General features: G+C 45.5%; 1 protein-coding gene across 2 annotated transcripts in view; it reads left to right on the top strand.

The window, feature by feature from the left end:
- WIPI1 (WD repeat domain, phosphoinositide interacting 1) overlaps positions 1 to 14,887 on the top strand; it is a 72,084-nt gene that overhangs the window by 37,910 nt on the left and 19,287 nt on the right. For both annotated transcript variants that reach the window (XM_054975858.1, XM_054975859.1), the window contains 5 exons: positions 4,508 to 4,605; positions 6,442 to 6,534; positions 10,012 to 10,082; positions 12,411 to 12,518; positions 13,768 to 13,932. In XM_054975858.1, the coding sequence (XP_054831833.1) occupies positions 4,508 to 4,605; positions 6,442 to 6,534; positions 10,012 to 10,082; positions 12,411 to 12,518; positions 13,768 to 13,932 (535 nt within the window). The remainder of the gene's footprint in view (positions 1 to 4,507; positions 4,606 to 6,441; positions 6,535 to 10,011; positions 10,083 to 12,410; positions 12,519 to 13,767; positions 13,933 to 14,887) is intronic.

The following is a 14,887-nucleotide window of genomic DNA, read 5'->3' as shown; positions in this document are numbered from 1 at the left end:
CCCCTCCCCTGGAGCAGTTTGCATTTAGGCGCGAAAACCTAAGAAGTTACGTGAGAACACGATAGCTCTGTCTAGGCAAGAGTACAAAGAAATCGAAGTCTCTTCCCCTCCCCTGTGAAATGGTTACATTCTTGTTTTGCAGCTGCAACAGACAGCATACTATGGTTGTTGGGGGTTTTCCGGGCTGTATTGCCGTGGTCTTGGCATTGTAGTTCCTGACGTTTCGCCAGCAGCTGTGGCTGGCATCTTCAGAGGTGTAGCACCAAAAGACAGAGATCTCTCAGTGTCACAGTGTGGAAAAGATGTAGGTCATTTGTATCTACTCAGGAGGGGTGGGGTTGAGCTGAGTCATTCTGCAAGAGTTTCCCAGGGTGTGGAATGCTAATGGCGGGAGGCTTCACTGTATCCTGAGGAGGTTCTTTTGCATATGGATTGGTGCTTGATGTGCTAATCTTCTCTGCAGGGCTATTGTCGGGTGTGGAGGGTTTTGTTGGCCTGGTGTTTTTCAGAACTGGAGCCCATGCTCTGTTCATTCTTAAGGTTTCTTCTTTCCTGTTGAAGTTTTGCTTATGCTTGTGAATTTCAATGGCTTCCCTGTGCAGTCTGACAAAGTAGTTGGAAGTGTTGTCCAGTATTTTGGTGTCCTGGAATAAGATACTGTGCCCTGTTTGAGTTAGGCTATGTTCAGCCACTGCTGATTTTTCAGGCTGTCCAAATCAGCAGTGGCTGAACATAGCCTAACTCAAACAGGGCACAGTATCTTATTCCAGGACACCAAAATACTGGACAACACTTCCAACTACTTTGTCAGACTGCACAGGGAAGCCATTGAAATTCACAAGCATAAGCAAAACTTCAACAGGAAAGAAGAAACCTTAAGAATGAACAGAGCATGGGCTCCAGTTCTGAAAAACACCAGGCCAACAAAACCCTCCACACCCGACAATAGCCCTGCAGAGAAGATTAGCACATCAAGCACCAATCCATATGCAAAAGAACCTCCTCAGGATACAGTGAAGCCTCCCGCCATTAGCATTCCACACCCTGGGAAACTCTTGCAGAATGACTCAGCTCAACCCCACCCCTCCTGAGTAGATACAAATGACCTACATCTTTTCCACACTGTGACACTGAGAGATCTCTGTCTTTTGGTGCTACACCTCTGAAGATGCCAGCCACAGCTGCTGGCGAAACGTCAGGAACTACAATGCCAAGACCACGGCAATACAGCCCGGAAAACCCCCAACAACCATCGTTCTCCGGCCGTGAAAGCCTTCGACAATACAGACAGCATACTTTTTGAAGATAACAGGCTGAGCACGTATCTTTGAGAAAAGCATTAACAAGCAAGGCGCTTTCGGTTTTAGACAGGCTCACTTTGGTATGAACTTATTATACGAATGCAATGCAACTTAGAACAGTATTAACATGGCATGAGATCAGAACATCAGAGAAACACATAAATGGCATGGATGGGTGCATACATGACACTGGTCTTCGAGTTACCCAGGCAGGTGTCTGACAGTGTGGTTAGAATGGCCATTCCACCCCTCATAGAAGCCCAGCACCTTGACCAGTTGTGGAACAAGCAGAAATCCAGCAATGATTAGGAAACTTTTTTCTGCTACATTCCTGTCTGTCCTACAGCATCTAAGGCCAGAATCCTACGACTATTCAGCCCCGCGTGGTTAGGGGAGCGGTCCATGGTTCTGAACTTGTGAATGAACCAAGTTCAGCAATCTGCCCTTGAAGCGGCTTTGTTTGAGCGCAGCTACTCTTAGGGCAGCAGTGGAATGCGTTAGAAGGTTAAAATGTTCTCCCACTGGTTTCCGAGGGTTGTAATTTTCAGTGTCAGATTTGTCTGTTTATTCTTTTGTGTCGGGACTGCCCTGTTAGTCCAGTGCGGAGAGTGGAGGGAAACTCAGCAGTGAATAGAGATACAGGGTTCTTACCTCATTACAGATGCTGATTTCTACTCTAATCAATCTGCACTGTAGCAGCGGGCCTTTACATTCTGGCTCCCCTTTTTACTTCACCCCTCCCATTTCCTAACTAGGATATAAAAGCTCAGGGATTTCCACTCCTTGTATCAGGAATAAAGGAGCTCTGACTCTTGAAAGCTTATTCCCGGAAAACCTTATTGGTCCCTTAGGCGCCCCTGGACTCAAATCCTACTGTTCCACTGCGCACCAAAATGGCTACCTACCTGAAACAACAAACACCGCAGTAGATTACAACCCTGTTCCCTTGTAAAAAGTGCCCTCTTGAGCTGTTCCCGTTGGAATCCATCCCTTCATCAAAACGTCCTCCTGAACGATTCTGTTTTGCATATTCTGCAAAATGATAGAGGTGAAGGGGGTCCTCCTGGCCGCTTCAGGCAGGCCATTCTGCAAAGTGGGGGCCACAACAGAGTGTCATGTCTGAGCCACATCCATGCCAATACTGATGCTGTTGTCAGCAATGCTAATGCTAATGCAGACCTGTTGTTCTGAACCAATGCTACATGCTGTAACTTGCTATAACTTGATATCATATCGCCAATGCCATAACTGTTTCTCTCACAGGCTTATTGCAGGTGCTTACCTAACGGACTGTAGAATCTTTCAGTGTTCATGACCTTGTATACTACTCGCTCCCGTGTATTGCTATGTCTTGCTTTCTCAGTGACTTAACTTGATAATACAAATATGTGAGACGTTCTCACACCAAGTTCACGTCAAAAGTCCTGTTTACTGTTGGGAGGGGGGAAGGAGCAAACGTGTATATTAAGAAGAAGGATTTTTCCACATATCACTGTTCCTGTCCATTTTACTCTTACTGCTTAGATGCTTACTTTGCTTCTGAGTAATCCTGTGGACATATATATGGAAATGATTTGATTTCTGAATAGAACCATTTAACCAAGAGCCTGGACTTCTTGTTGCAATGGTACAGGGATCTTCGGCCATATCCTGTCATCCATAGCCTGACACAGAGAACGCAGGTGTACAGGCCATTGCCAGTCTTAACTACACCTTCTGTTCATGCCATTAGCTCTTGCTGTGAGTTGAAAAAGCAAAGCAAGAATGGTCCTTTCCTCTGTCCAGCTTTGTTTGCTGTCTTACCTTTTTTTTCCCTGTGTTTCAGACAAAGAGAGCATAATGGTTAATATCAAAAGGCAAGACTGAGAGATCCTACTGCTAAGATAGTCCCAAAATTCTTGACATGATGCCAGACAATAGCTGGTGTAAACAAGGGCATCTCTGTTCTTGGGGCCTTGCCAAGGCAACATATCCTGGCACCACTCTTTTCCGGAAGCATATATGTGCCACCTGTTCCCTGTTCAAGCATTGCCCACATCATGTGCGTGGGACTCTTGCAGCCCTTTATCCCGGGTGTTACCCTAACTTGGAAAACGTTCAAAATGGGGTCTCTGAATTTCTTGCGCAACTCTTTCAACATTGGCTGCATCAAATGCTTGTTGGTAATTCTTTAAGCACCCTGGCGGTGTGCTCAATGGAGCACAGTGGTTCTCAAACCTGGTATTAAGGGGTCTCGCCAACAGATGTTTTCTTTCTTGGGGATGCGCTTCTTGTTTCCACCACCTGGTTTAGAGGTCGCTTAGCGTTCTATATAAATCTCATCTTCTGCAAACACAGAGCTGTGAGCTTCAGTGCTCCACTGCGTTTTGATGTCATGAAATAACCCAGATGTTACATTTATTATATTAAAAATAGGAAATTGAAAGCAACAATAGTCTGTCCTTAATCATTTTAACCATCAACCAGGCATGGTAGCTACTTAAAACCCTACCAGGTAAAGGCTTTATGCATAGAGTTAGCAGTTGCATGTAATCTTTGACCTTGTGATAAACTCTGTGTTAGCAGCGCCCTGTATCTGTTCAGAAATCGGTGGCTTCCGAGCCAGGAATAGAAACGCTGTGCTTACCACATGGTCAGCATTGTGATTACAGCCAAGCAAAAAGCCTTTTGAATAACTACTGTGTAGTTTTGGGTTGTCTGTTTCTATCTGTCAAGTTACAGAGACAATTGCAGACCAGTTCCGAGCAAGGTGCGAAAGCTCTCTCTGTCCCACAGAGCCACATGAGCTCATTCTGTCCTTGTATGCGTTTTGTTCTGCACATTGTGCATCAGTCCATGAAACCTGCCTTGCCAGCAGCTTCAGGGGGGTATCTCTTTTGCAGACCCCCAAACAGAAAAGTCTAATTGCTCTCAAGTAGACATGATATAAAGGGTGAGCTTGTATACATTTTTTAAAAAATGCTACAGTAAGGACAAATCTTCATAAGCATTCTGTGTGAAGAATTAAAGCACCAGATGGAGCTATACCGTTACTTACCCTTAGATGTCACCAGAGTCCGAGGGGTTTCCTTCAGCAGGTCACCCAGCCTGAGACTGATAGGAAGTGCCGGAGGGCAGCAGGTTGAACTTCTTTTCCCAGCAGACACAGTTCTTTGGCCATTGTCTTAAAGCTGTATCTGATCGTGCCTTTTTCCTCCTTTTGCTAGGTTTATGTGCACTTTCTATCAATCATTCCAATTCCTACCTGGCATATCCCGGTAGCACCACTGTCGGCGAGATTGTGCTGTATGATGGAAACAACTTGGTAGGTACACAAGCGACTTGTAGACTCTTAGATAAGTTCCTGCCAACAGTTGCTTCATTTTAGCAAGTCCTCCCCCAGCGCATTTTCACTCCTGTTCTCGCTGGGAGAGGAGCTAAAATGAGGTAATAGCAGACTTACCAATTCCTTTTTGAAAAAGGAACGTCATATCCATTGCACTGTTTGTTATGTGGGTAACAGTGGACTGTGGCTCGCACCAACCCTTCCAAGGTATCTGGGTTCATTCATTGCAGACTCTGGAATCTGCTTTTAGGCTGAGAACTGCACAAAATCCATTTTAAGCTGCTCAGTCATGTTTTTATGTTCTGGCTGGGTTCTTATTGCTGGTTTTATTTAACGATCTGTGACGTTTTGTGTTTTTGTGATGTTTTATTTTGTAAGCCACCTTGGGCAGGTTGCCTGGAGAGGCGACGTAGACATTTTCTGAATAAATGGAGGAGAAACTTTGGCCACTTAAGACTGTATCAGAAATTCTCCTGTTTCAAGTTTGAGGTGGGGTGTAGGAATATATCTTGGAACCCCCCCCCCCCCAAGAGTGTGACAATGGTCATATTTTTAAAATCCTGTTTAGTTGCTATTGTTTCCTACAGTGCCATTTTTTCCCTTCTAATTACTGACTCCCCTTCCTGGAAATCCATATGTAGGTGATTTCAGCTAATCAGGTATCACGGTGTGAACGGAAAATGCCACACTACATAGCTGATTAGATTTGGTTATGCAATGACATTGCCAATTGAAAACAAGGGCCGTGCTTCCTGATTTAGTGAACATTTTTAGCCTAATCACTGCAAAATCTGTTGAAAGCACTTTTCAGTGGCGCCAAAAACGTTTTTGAAACACTCTCTGGAGAAGTGTTTGTTTTTGTTCATGTGAGTAGGGGCCGTGGCTCAGTGGTAGAGCAGCTGCTTAGAATCCAGAAGGTCCCAGGTTCAATCCTCGGCATCTCCAGTTTAAAGAATCAGGTAGTAGGTGAGGAGAAAGACCATTACCAGAGGCCCTGGGGAGCTGCTGCCGGGGTAGACCTTCAGAAGCCAGTGGTCTGTCTCAGCATGAGGAAAGCTTTATGTGTTCATGCAAATACAGACTGTCATGAGTAGAACAACATTTTGCATTGGATATATGGTTTGGCCCAAGAAAGTTGCCCACTGGACTCGAAGTAAAAATGTTCATTACAAAAACATCAGAAGCTAATCTCTGATTTTCTGTGCTTGTGATCATTGAAATACTGTCTGTGAGAGAGTTCAGTTCTGATGACACTTAAGTGTCACCATAGAGGAAAGAGAACAGGTGGAGTAGAATTGACAAGGTAACATAGAGTGTTTCCTGGTTGTAAGTGGGGCTTTTTTTCAGCTGGAATGCGGTGGAACGGAGTTCCGGCACCTCTTGAAAATGGTCACATGGCCGGTGGCCCCGCCCCCTGATCTCTAGACAGAGGGGAGTTTTGATTGCCCTCCGCACCACAGCAATCTAAACTGCCCTCTGTCTGGAGATCAGGGGGTGGGGCCACCGGCCATGTGACCGTTTTCGCCAAGGGCAATTAAAACTTTTAAAAACTTCCCCCCACCCCTGTTCCAGCTGACCCAAAGTGACGTCATTGTGTGGTCCTGAGTTCCACCACCTCTTTTCCCAGAAAAAAAAGCCCTGGTTGTAAGAATTAGTAAACGCTGGTTGAAAAGAGCAGTAGTGCAATTGCTTAGAAAACAGTCCCATTTTGTTCACATAGTTTGAAGAAAAAACAGAAATTATCTCTCTTCCCGTCTTTCCATGTGTTGGGATAGTTTGGGTTCCTGATAAAACTTTTTTCTTTTCCTCTTAAAGAAAGATGTCTGTTTAATTTCTGCCCACGATGGACCCCTTGCTGCCCTGGCTTTCAACTCCACAGGATCGAAACTAGCGAGTGCTTCTGAAAAAGTGAGTGAACAAAACGGTTGTCACCTACAGCCCCTCTCTGCCGTTCTTGCGTTGTTTGGGGACATGAGGATTCAGAGGGTGCTAGCAAGACAAGGGGGCTTGATTGTGCATAACCATTGGATTCTTTGGCGAACTTGCTGCTATTTTCAGGAAAAGCAGATTTGTGATATAGATCTTTATTTCTTCTTGCATTGCTATCCGTGAGCATATATAAAGGGATTCCAGGTTCATTGGAAGTACTCCTCTATGCTTCCAAGCGTTCTCCATGTCTTGGATAGCTATTCCAGTGTTGGCATCCATCCATCCATTTATGTCATTTATACTCCACCTTTCTCACTGAGACTCAAGGCAGATTACATAGTGTGAGATAAGTGTGCTCAATATCGAGGACATTTCAATAATGCTACAGGGCATACAAATACAAATTTGCAAAGACATAACATCTGCAAAAATCCAATACAGAGGTGAAGAAATGCTGGAACAGAGAACAAGCAATTCTGAGACTGACACTGAACAACATAGGACTACTCTGTAGGGTCATACTTAAAGCAACAGATAGTATGTAGCAGCACACAGTAGTGAAGTCTCTGGTCCCTATCTTTTTAGTGAAGCATCTCTTTGAGACCACCTCTTTATAGTATAGTCCTCCTATTTGAGTAAAATAAACGCCCTCTTGAATAATTCAGTTTTGCAGTGTTTGTGGAAAGCCAGGAGAGCGGGGGCTTTCCTGACCTTTTCAGGTAAGCTGTTCCATAGGGTGGGGGCCATCCACAGAGATGCACATGTACGGGTGTCTGTTGATTTTGCCCATGTGCAGGGTGGTACCTGCAGGAGACCCTATTCAGATGAACGAAGCTGCCATGGAGGAACATAGGGAGGGAGGCGGTCCTGTAGGTATGCTGGACCAAGACCATAAAGAGCTTTGTAGGTGATAGTCAATACGTTGAATTGAGCCCGGTAACTGATAGGTAGCCAATGGAGAGACTGCAGAATGGGAGTAATACGCATGCTCCTGCTTGCTCCCGAGCTGCAGCGTTCTGCACCCATTGGGGGGTCTCCTAGTTGACTTAGATGGGAGACCTGTCTATAGTGCATTACAGTAGTCACGTCTTTGCTGTTCCATAGCGTGGATCCAGGCGGCCAGATCAGCTGTGTCAAGGTAGGAGGCCATCTTCCAGGCTAGAGTGAGGGTGTCTTTAGCAACATCTTAGCAGCTGTCTTTAGCAACATCTTTTGATGCAATATAACCCTTAGTCTTTTAACTGAGCCTACAAGGATCAGACATACTCTGTCGAAAGTGGGAAGTACAGAATCTTTCAATATCTCTGTCTTCCCAACGAGCATCACTTCTGTCTTCTCTGGGTTCAACTTTAATATTTGTGAAAATGATTTTTATACATATCTGTGTGTAGTCTGTTGAAAAAACCAGAACAGGGGAAAATAAGGGAGCACAAAAGGAGTGTGTTTGTTGTGCTTCAGCAATGTCACTGGTTTTTGCATTTCCAGCTGTAACTTCTTTGCTTCTGTTTAGCGTAGTTTAAATTTTCAGGGATTGTAGCCTTCATCCAAGGGACCTTTCAAATAAAAGAGGTCCAGTTTTATGGCCAGTTAAATTCAAAATGCATACCAGAAATAAAATATTTTGATGAATGATGGAGTCTTTCCTGTGGGTCAAGGCCCTATCTCTTGATCTCGTTTTGACTCCCTCTCCCCCTTTATCCAACCACACAGTTTTGCTTGGGTGACTGAAAGCTTCCTGTTTAAACATGAATTCCCTCCGGGGCACTAATGTCTTCCCACATGCCATGGTGATTGGATAAATAGCTTCCGAGATGCTGTAATACCGATTTTTGAAAGATTAACTTTATTTTAATTTCCTATAAAACTGGGAACCTTTTCCCTGTCTTTTTGAAATATGGCAGAGGTGATCCCTTGGTTGAGCGATCACGTCCTGGACAATGTAATCCCAGTGGCCTGGGAAGCCAAGATACTGCAGCTGGACATGTGTTTCCCTTTGAAGTGACTCATTTGTTTTAATCCCCTTTTTATAACAAATGAAAATGAATGGGAGAGTTATGGTTGTTGTGGATTTTCCGGGCTGTATAGCCGTGGTCTTGGCATTGTAGTTCCTGACATTTCACCAGCAGCTGTGACTGGCATCTTCAGAGGTGTAGCACCAAAAGACAGACATCTCTCAGTGTCACAGTGTGGAGAAGATGTTGGCAGGTAATTTATTCAGGAAGGTGGGTTTGGGCTGAGTCATCCTGTAAGAGTTTCCCAGGGTGTGGAATGCTAATGGAGGGAGGCTTCACTGTATCCTGAGGAGGTTCTCCTCTGAAGATGCCAGTCACAGCTGCTGGCGAAACGTCAGGAAATACAATGCCAATACCACGGCTATACAGCCTGGAAAATCCACAACAACCATCGTTCTCCAGCCGTGAAAGCCTTCGACAATATGAATGGGAGAGTGTTTGGTTCCTTTGGTCCTCTCTTTTGAAATCACATGCTTATTGGAAAGCTTGTTTTGACTCTCAAAAGTTTGTATCCCGAGAATCTAGTTTGTCTTTTAGGTGCTACTGGACCCACATCTCGCCCTTCTACACCTTGCTAAACATAATACAAGACTGCCATGAGTAACACGCAGCCTGATCCTGTGCATATTTATGAGACCAGTGGGGGTTATGTTGGGGTGCATAGGAGTGCAGCCTGTGGCACTTAGGAATAATCCCACTGGATGCAGCTGGACTTCACTGCAGAATAAATGTTCACAGGAATAGGCACACGGTTGCATCTCTGTTCATGCTTCTTCGGAAGTTAACTTGCAATCAGTGGGACTTTCTGTCATGTAAACAAATTAGCCTCAAGGGCCCAGACCTCAGCAAATTTGTAGATGAATTCAAAGTATGTTTGCTTGAAGCGGCATTTAGTAGCAAGTGGTCTAAGGATTACAAACTCAGCTGGAAGGAAGTTGTATTGAAATTGTATTGAGAGCCAGTTTGGTGTAGTGGTTAAGAGCGACGGGACTCTAATCTGGAGAACCGGGTTTGATTCCCCACTCCTCCGCTTGAAGCCAGCTGGGGGACCTTGGGCCGGCCACAGCTCTCTCGGAGCTCTCTCAGCCCCAGTGGGGATAATAATGACATACTTTGTAAACTGATCTGAGTGGGTGTTAAGTTGTCCTGAAGGGCGGTATATAAATTGAATATTATTATTGTTGTTATTGTTAAATAAATGGGACCTGCTTCTGCATGTTGCATACAGGAACAGAGCATTTTCTTTTGGTGGCAGGAGATCTTTATTCTGTTGTTCCTCAGTGTCCAGGGGGCTCAGGTGTGCATTCATGGCTCCCTGTCTGAACTGCTGTTGCATGTTCTAACCTAAACTCTTTCATTAAAGCGTCAAGGTGAACTGTTGCTGCTGTTGGTTCATTTGATTTATTTGCTGTGACCTTTTGTGCCTTTGCGTATTTTCTTTCAGGGAACTGTCATTCGCGTGTTTTCCATCCCCGAAGGAGAAAAGCTCTACGAATTCAGAAGAGGGATGAAGAGGTCAGTTTGCTGTTCTTAACCAGCTGCAAGGTTGACTTAGAGAGATTGGGCTTGGAACAACTTTTTTTATGACTGCCAGGCTACAGGCCCTTGACATACGATGGCAGAAAGTTGCAGGGGGTAGGGGGATGGATGGGGTAGTTGGAGAACTTCCCTTTGCCAAGCTAGTGTCTCTGATCCAGCGGTGCTGCTCGAGTAATGTTGCACACTAGCAGAGTTTGTATTGTTTGCGTGTAAATTATTGTTGGCACGTTTAGCAATGGTAAGTGTCGGTGTAGGACTTCCTATGCTACATTGTGGTCACTTTGGGGAGACTTCTTCTTGCATTCATCTTTGTTATGGAAGACATGGTATTCGGACATGGAGGCACAAGTGTCTAAGATTGCATGAAAGATACAGTCCTTGTTGCTGCCCATGGAGAACAGTCCACGTGAAGCTTAGACGGCCTCCTGACACCTGTGATAGCTGTGGGGCAGCCCTAGCATGAGCTAGATGACAGCAGTGTGCTAGCACTTTTCAGGGCAAGCAGTGCCACAGATGGTGTACTTTGGTTGGAAAAGGCCTTTGTTTGGGCGGCCTGGAGATCTTCTAGCAATTGGGTAGCCTGAGGGTCCCTCCCGTTTGGTAAATATAAGCTCCTTATCATTGCTTGGAACGCACCTAACATTTCCATGGATGGAACGATTCGGGGGGGGGGGGGGGCTGTGACTTTCACATTCCCGTGGCAGCCCAAAATGGCCCCTGCAATTCTGGTTCTAGGGGACAGAGAACCCCAGAAATAGCTGGTTGGGAGTTGGAAGTCTGCCATGAGAGGGCAGTGAATTCCAGCAACAGAAATTTTAGGCCATGTGTTTCTGTTGCAGATTCTTTTCTTCCCCCCCCCCGGTCGCTTTCTAGGGGGGGGGGCTTTTTTGTTCTAAGCTGCTGGTCAGGTTCCCTGCCATCCTGGAGATGTTTTTAAAGTTTAAATAGCTGTGTTGATTTCTGCACAGGACACTCTGTCGGCACGAGCAGTGTGCGTTTACCATGGATTAATGTGGAGTGGTTATTAGATGTGCATTGTGGTTTAGACACATGATTCAAATCCTCAAAGGCTGCTTCCAGGCAGCGATGATTTTCCATGTAGTTGATTTCCTTGCAGTTGCAATGGCGAATCCACGTGTCAGTTACCTCCACATTCATATTGCCTCACTTTCTGTGCCCCCCTTGTAGCATCATAGGGCTTTGGGGGAGCTTTTAAAAATAGTATAGCTTTTATGACAGTGTATCTGCTACGTCTGCTGACTTCCCAGCTTTCACTTTAAACAATAAGTTTCTTGCCCCTTTCTGTATGGAGATATAAGGGGAAAGACATATTTCTGCAATGAAAAAAGGCTAGAGGCTTACTTTTTAATGAGATGGGGATTTAGAGGGCCCAGCAAACAATGTTATAAATGCTATCACGTTATGGCAATATGTCAGTTGCCGATTTGTTTAAAAAGCCCTCCGGTGGTGGTGGGGGAGAAGGGCAGGGCTGAGGAGGAAAATGGCGTTGATGTGGGTGGGACCCTGCAAAATGCACATCTTATTTTCTATATGACATACAGACCCTCTTTGACTTCAGTCTGTACACAGATGGTACCAAACCAGGTTTGTGGAAGATTATGGTAAAGTGGAGAGAGACACAGAAAGTGGACTAAGCAAGCCTGTAATTCTTGGATTAGGGAAATCAAACAGCACTGGTAGTTATATAGAGATTTTCCTGAGTATTCAGAGTACTTCACATGCATTATTTTATCAGTCCGTACAGCATTTCTGGAAGGTAAGCCAGAAATACAGCAAAGGGGGTGAGAGGAGGACTGAGAATAGTGTCTTGTGTAAGGTGGTCCAAAGATAAGGTGGAATTTTGCGACACTGTGTGACACCGGTTTGCACATGCACCATAGGCTGCAGAGTCTGGTGTGCCTGACGGAGTAAACAGCTCTCTTTCATTCAAGTTCCAAACCACCACCAAACTTGGTGGTGGTGGAGAGTGCGCTCAAGCCATAGCTGAATTATGGCGACCCCTGGCGGGGCTTTCACGGCAAGAGACCAATAGAGGTGGTTTGCCATTGCCTGCCTCTGCGACCCTGCTCTTCATTGGAGGTCTCCCATCCAAGTACCGACCAAGGCCGACCCTGCTTAGCTTCTGAGATCTGACGAGATCAGGCTCACCTGGTCTATCCGAGTCAGGGTGTTTCAGCAGTAAACCACCCTCAAACATGGACCTCTCAGGCTTGCCACTTTTCACCAGAGCCTCATATTGACTGGCCTCTCTCATTCTCTGTTGCCATAATCCTCCTTTTTTAGGTATGTGAACATCAGCTCTCTGGTGTTTAGCATGGACTCACAATTCTTATGTGCATCAAGCAACACTGAGACGGTGCACATCTTCCGGTTGGAACATCTCACAGACAGGTGGGTGGAACTGCGCTGTGTATGCTGTGAAGAGGTCCAGACCACCATTACCGGAATTGTGTGATTCTGGCGGAGAAACGCTTGTTATGCCAGGATTTCCTGCTTTGAAGTTTGCCACTCGTTCCACCTTGGCTGGTTTGTGTTCCTGGACAAATTTTGAACCTGTTTCAGCTTCCTGAAGCGCAGCCACTCTCCCCTTAGTGGTTTGGTGACTCTGGCCACAACCAGCAGATTACCTCTTGCCAGGCTGTGGCTGGTGTCAGTTGCTGTAAGGAAGAGGAGAAGCGGGGCCAGGAGGCTTCTCCCTCAAGCCCGCAAGCAACCAAGTCTTCCACTGGTCCGAGTGGCTTGCTTACAGGAAGCCCTGTCTATAATCTCTCCCAACCTGCAGAATTAGCTAATTTCCTAAATGAATCTACCACAGTTTTGCCTTGGCAGGGAGGGTGGCGCTGGTACAGCCAAGGGGTGATACAGGGCCAAATGGGAAAAAACATCTCAGTTGTCAGTGCCAGTTGGGCCAAGGTGGTGAGATTTGGACATCCAAGCATCTAAGCTCAATCCTATCTGGTGATTGCACCAGATAGGGCGGAATATAAATATAATAAATTAAATTAAATTAAATTAATTCAAGGGATTTATATTGTGGTCAATGTAAAGCTGGAGTTCTGCCCCTTGCTTATAATGGAATGCTTTTAGCCACGTATTACTGTTTGGCAAGAAGTTGCACTCATAATGGCTTTGTGTTAAATGGGTCTTCGTTGAGATGGGTTTCTCCTGTATAGTGGAATCTTGCCCAGGTGTTGCTGGACGTAACAGTGTCTTGTGGCATTCTGACCTATGTATTCTCCTCCTTGCTGAGGCCAACAGGTCCATTCAGGCAAGAAGATTTGCACAGGTGGTGTCTTGCACCTCACTCTCTCAAAGAAAGAGACTGGAAAAATTGGGCAACCGATAACAGATTTCAGCTGCATGCAGACTTCAGATCGGTTGTTGCTATTTATGAAGTGCCATCTGTGTACATGGCACTTTACAGAAATAGAAAAGACATGTCCCTTCCCCCTAGTGTTTAGAATCTAAATGTTGACAGCATGAGAGGCCCCAAAGAGGAACAAGGGAAGAGGAAAAAGGGGTGATGAAGTCTGAACGTGAGCTAACAAAGTGGTGGGTATTTCAGCTGGGGAGGAGAGCTTGCTTGCTGTTGTAGAGGTGGGCCCTGCACTCTTGGTGATTGATGTTTTGTCATTCATAGCCGACCAGAGGAACCACCATCCTGGAGTGGCTACATGGGCAAGATGTTCATGGCTGCCACCAACTACCTCCCTTCTCAAGTGTCAGGCATGATGAGCCAGGACCGGGCCTTTGCCACGGTGCGCTTGAACTTCTCCGGACAAAGGAACGTCTGTGTGCTCTCCACGTACGTAATCTGTGGCTGTAGCAACGGAGCAGCAGCTTCTGTTTGCACAGAGGTCTCTTTGAAGCAGCGTAGAGGAGAACCTCTTCGTTGCTGCAGTAAATGTACCCTGGAAAGCTCTGATGGGTTGTGTCTGGGCTTTGTAGGAAGAGCGACGTACCCTGGGTCTCCTTTCCTGTATCTCCTGTAGGTTCAGTTCCTCCATATTCAGGGGCACTTCTGAAAGCCTGTCCGTACAAGTTACAATCAAAACAGAACATTAAAGCCATTCTGATCTACGGCTGCCCCTGTTTCTTGTCCTGCCATAGTTTTTGATAGGTTTGCAAATGCAGTCCCAAGAGATTTGGTCTGAGGGAGAAGAGGTCTCGGCATGAGGACCAAATAGCCAAAGTTGGAGGGGAAAGAAATAGCAAACTTGCAATACTGTCTCTTGAGGGCTTTGCTGCCTCCCAGGAAGTAAGCTCAGGATTTCCTTGGCCGTAGTAGAAGACCAGCCAATGCAGGCCATGGCTTGTAGCCTGGGGAACACTTTTGCAGATGGCAATGATTTCCATCAGCAGAGTGGACCTTCCTTGCCTCCCCCTTACTCTGCAGCTCAAAATGTTGTCCCCACCCCAATGCTGCTCCTGTAGAAACTAGGAACAAAACCAAAAATACCCACGTAATCTTACTAACACTGATCAAATTATCATTTATTACAAACTAGACATATGTAGTCACACAGAAGTATAGAGTCAATATATAACCCATACAATTGTTTATAACAACCCTACTCACAGTCGGAAAGCCCAAAGTGCTTTCAGTCTTAGTGATGTTATAAGGAATGGATGTGCTACTGGGTACTTGTAAGAGATAATTTTGAAGGAACCATTGTCTGTACTCTTTGAGAAAGAAGTTTTGAAACGGGCTATACTGGGATCTAGACAACCCGTTAGAGGACTTATTATGAAAGAAAGAA

Source organism: Eublepharis macularius, chromosome 4, assembly GCF_028583425.1.
Source record: "Eublepharis macularius isolate TG4126 chromosome 4, MPM_Emac_v1.0, whole genome shotgun sequence".
Lineage (NCBI taxonomy): Eukaryota > Metazoa > Chordata > Lepidosauria > Squamata > Eublepharidae > Eublepharis > Eublepharis macularius.
This window is presented reverse-complemented; position numbering and strand designations above follow the sequence as displayed.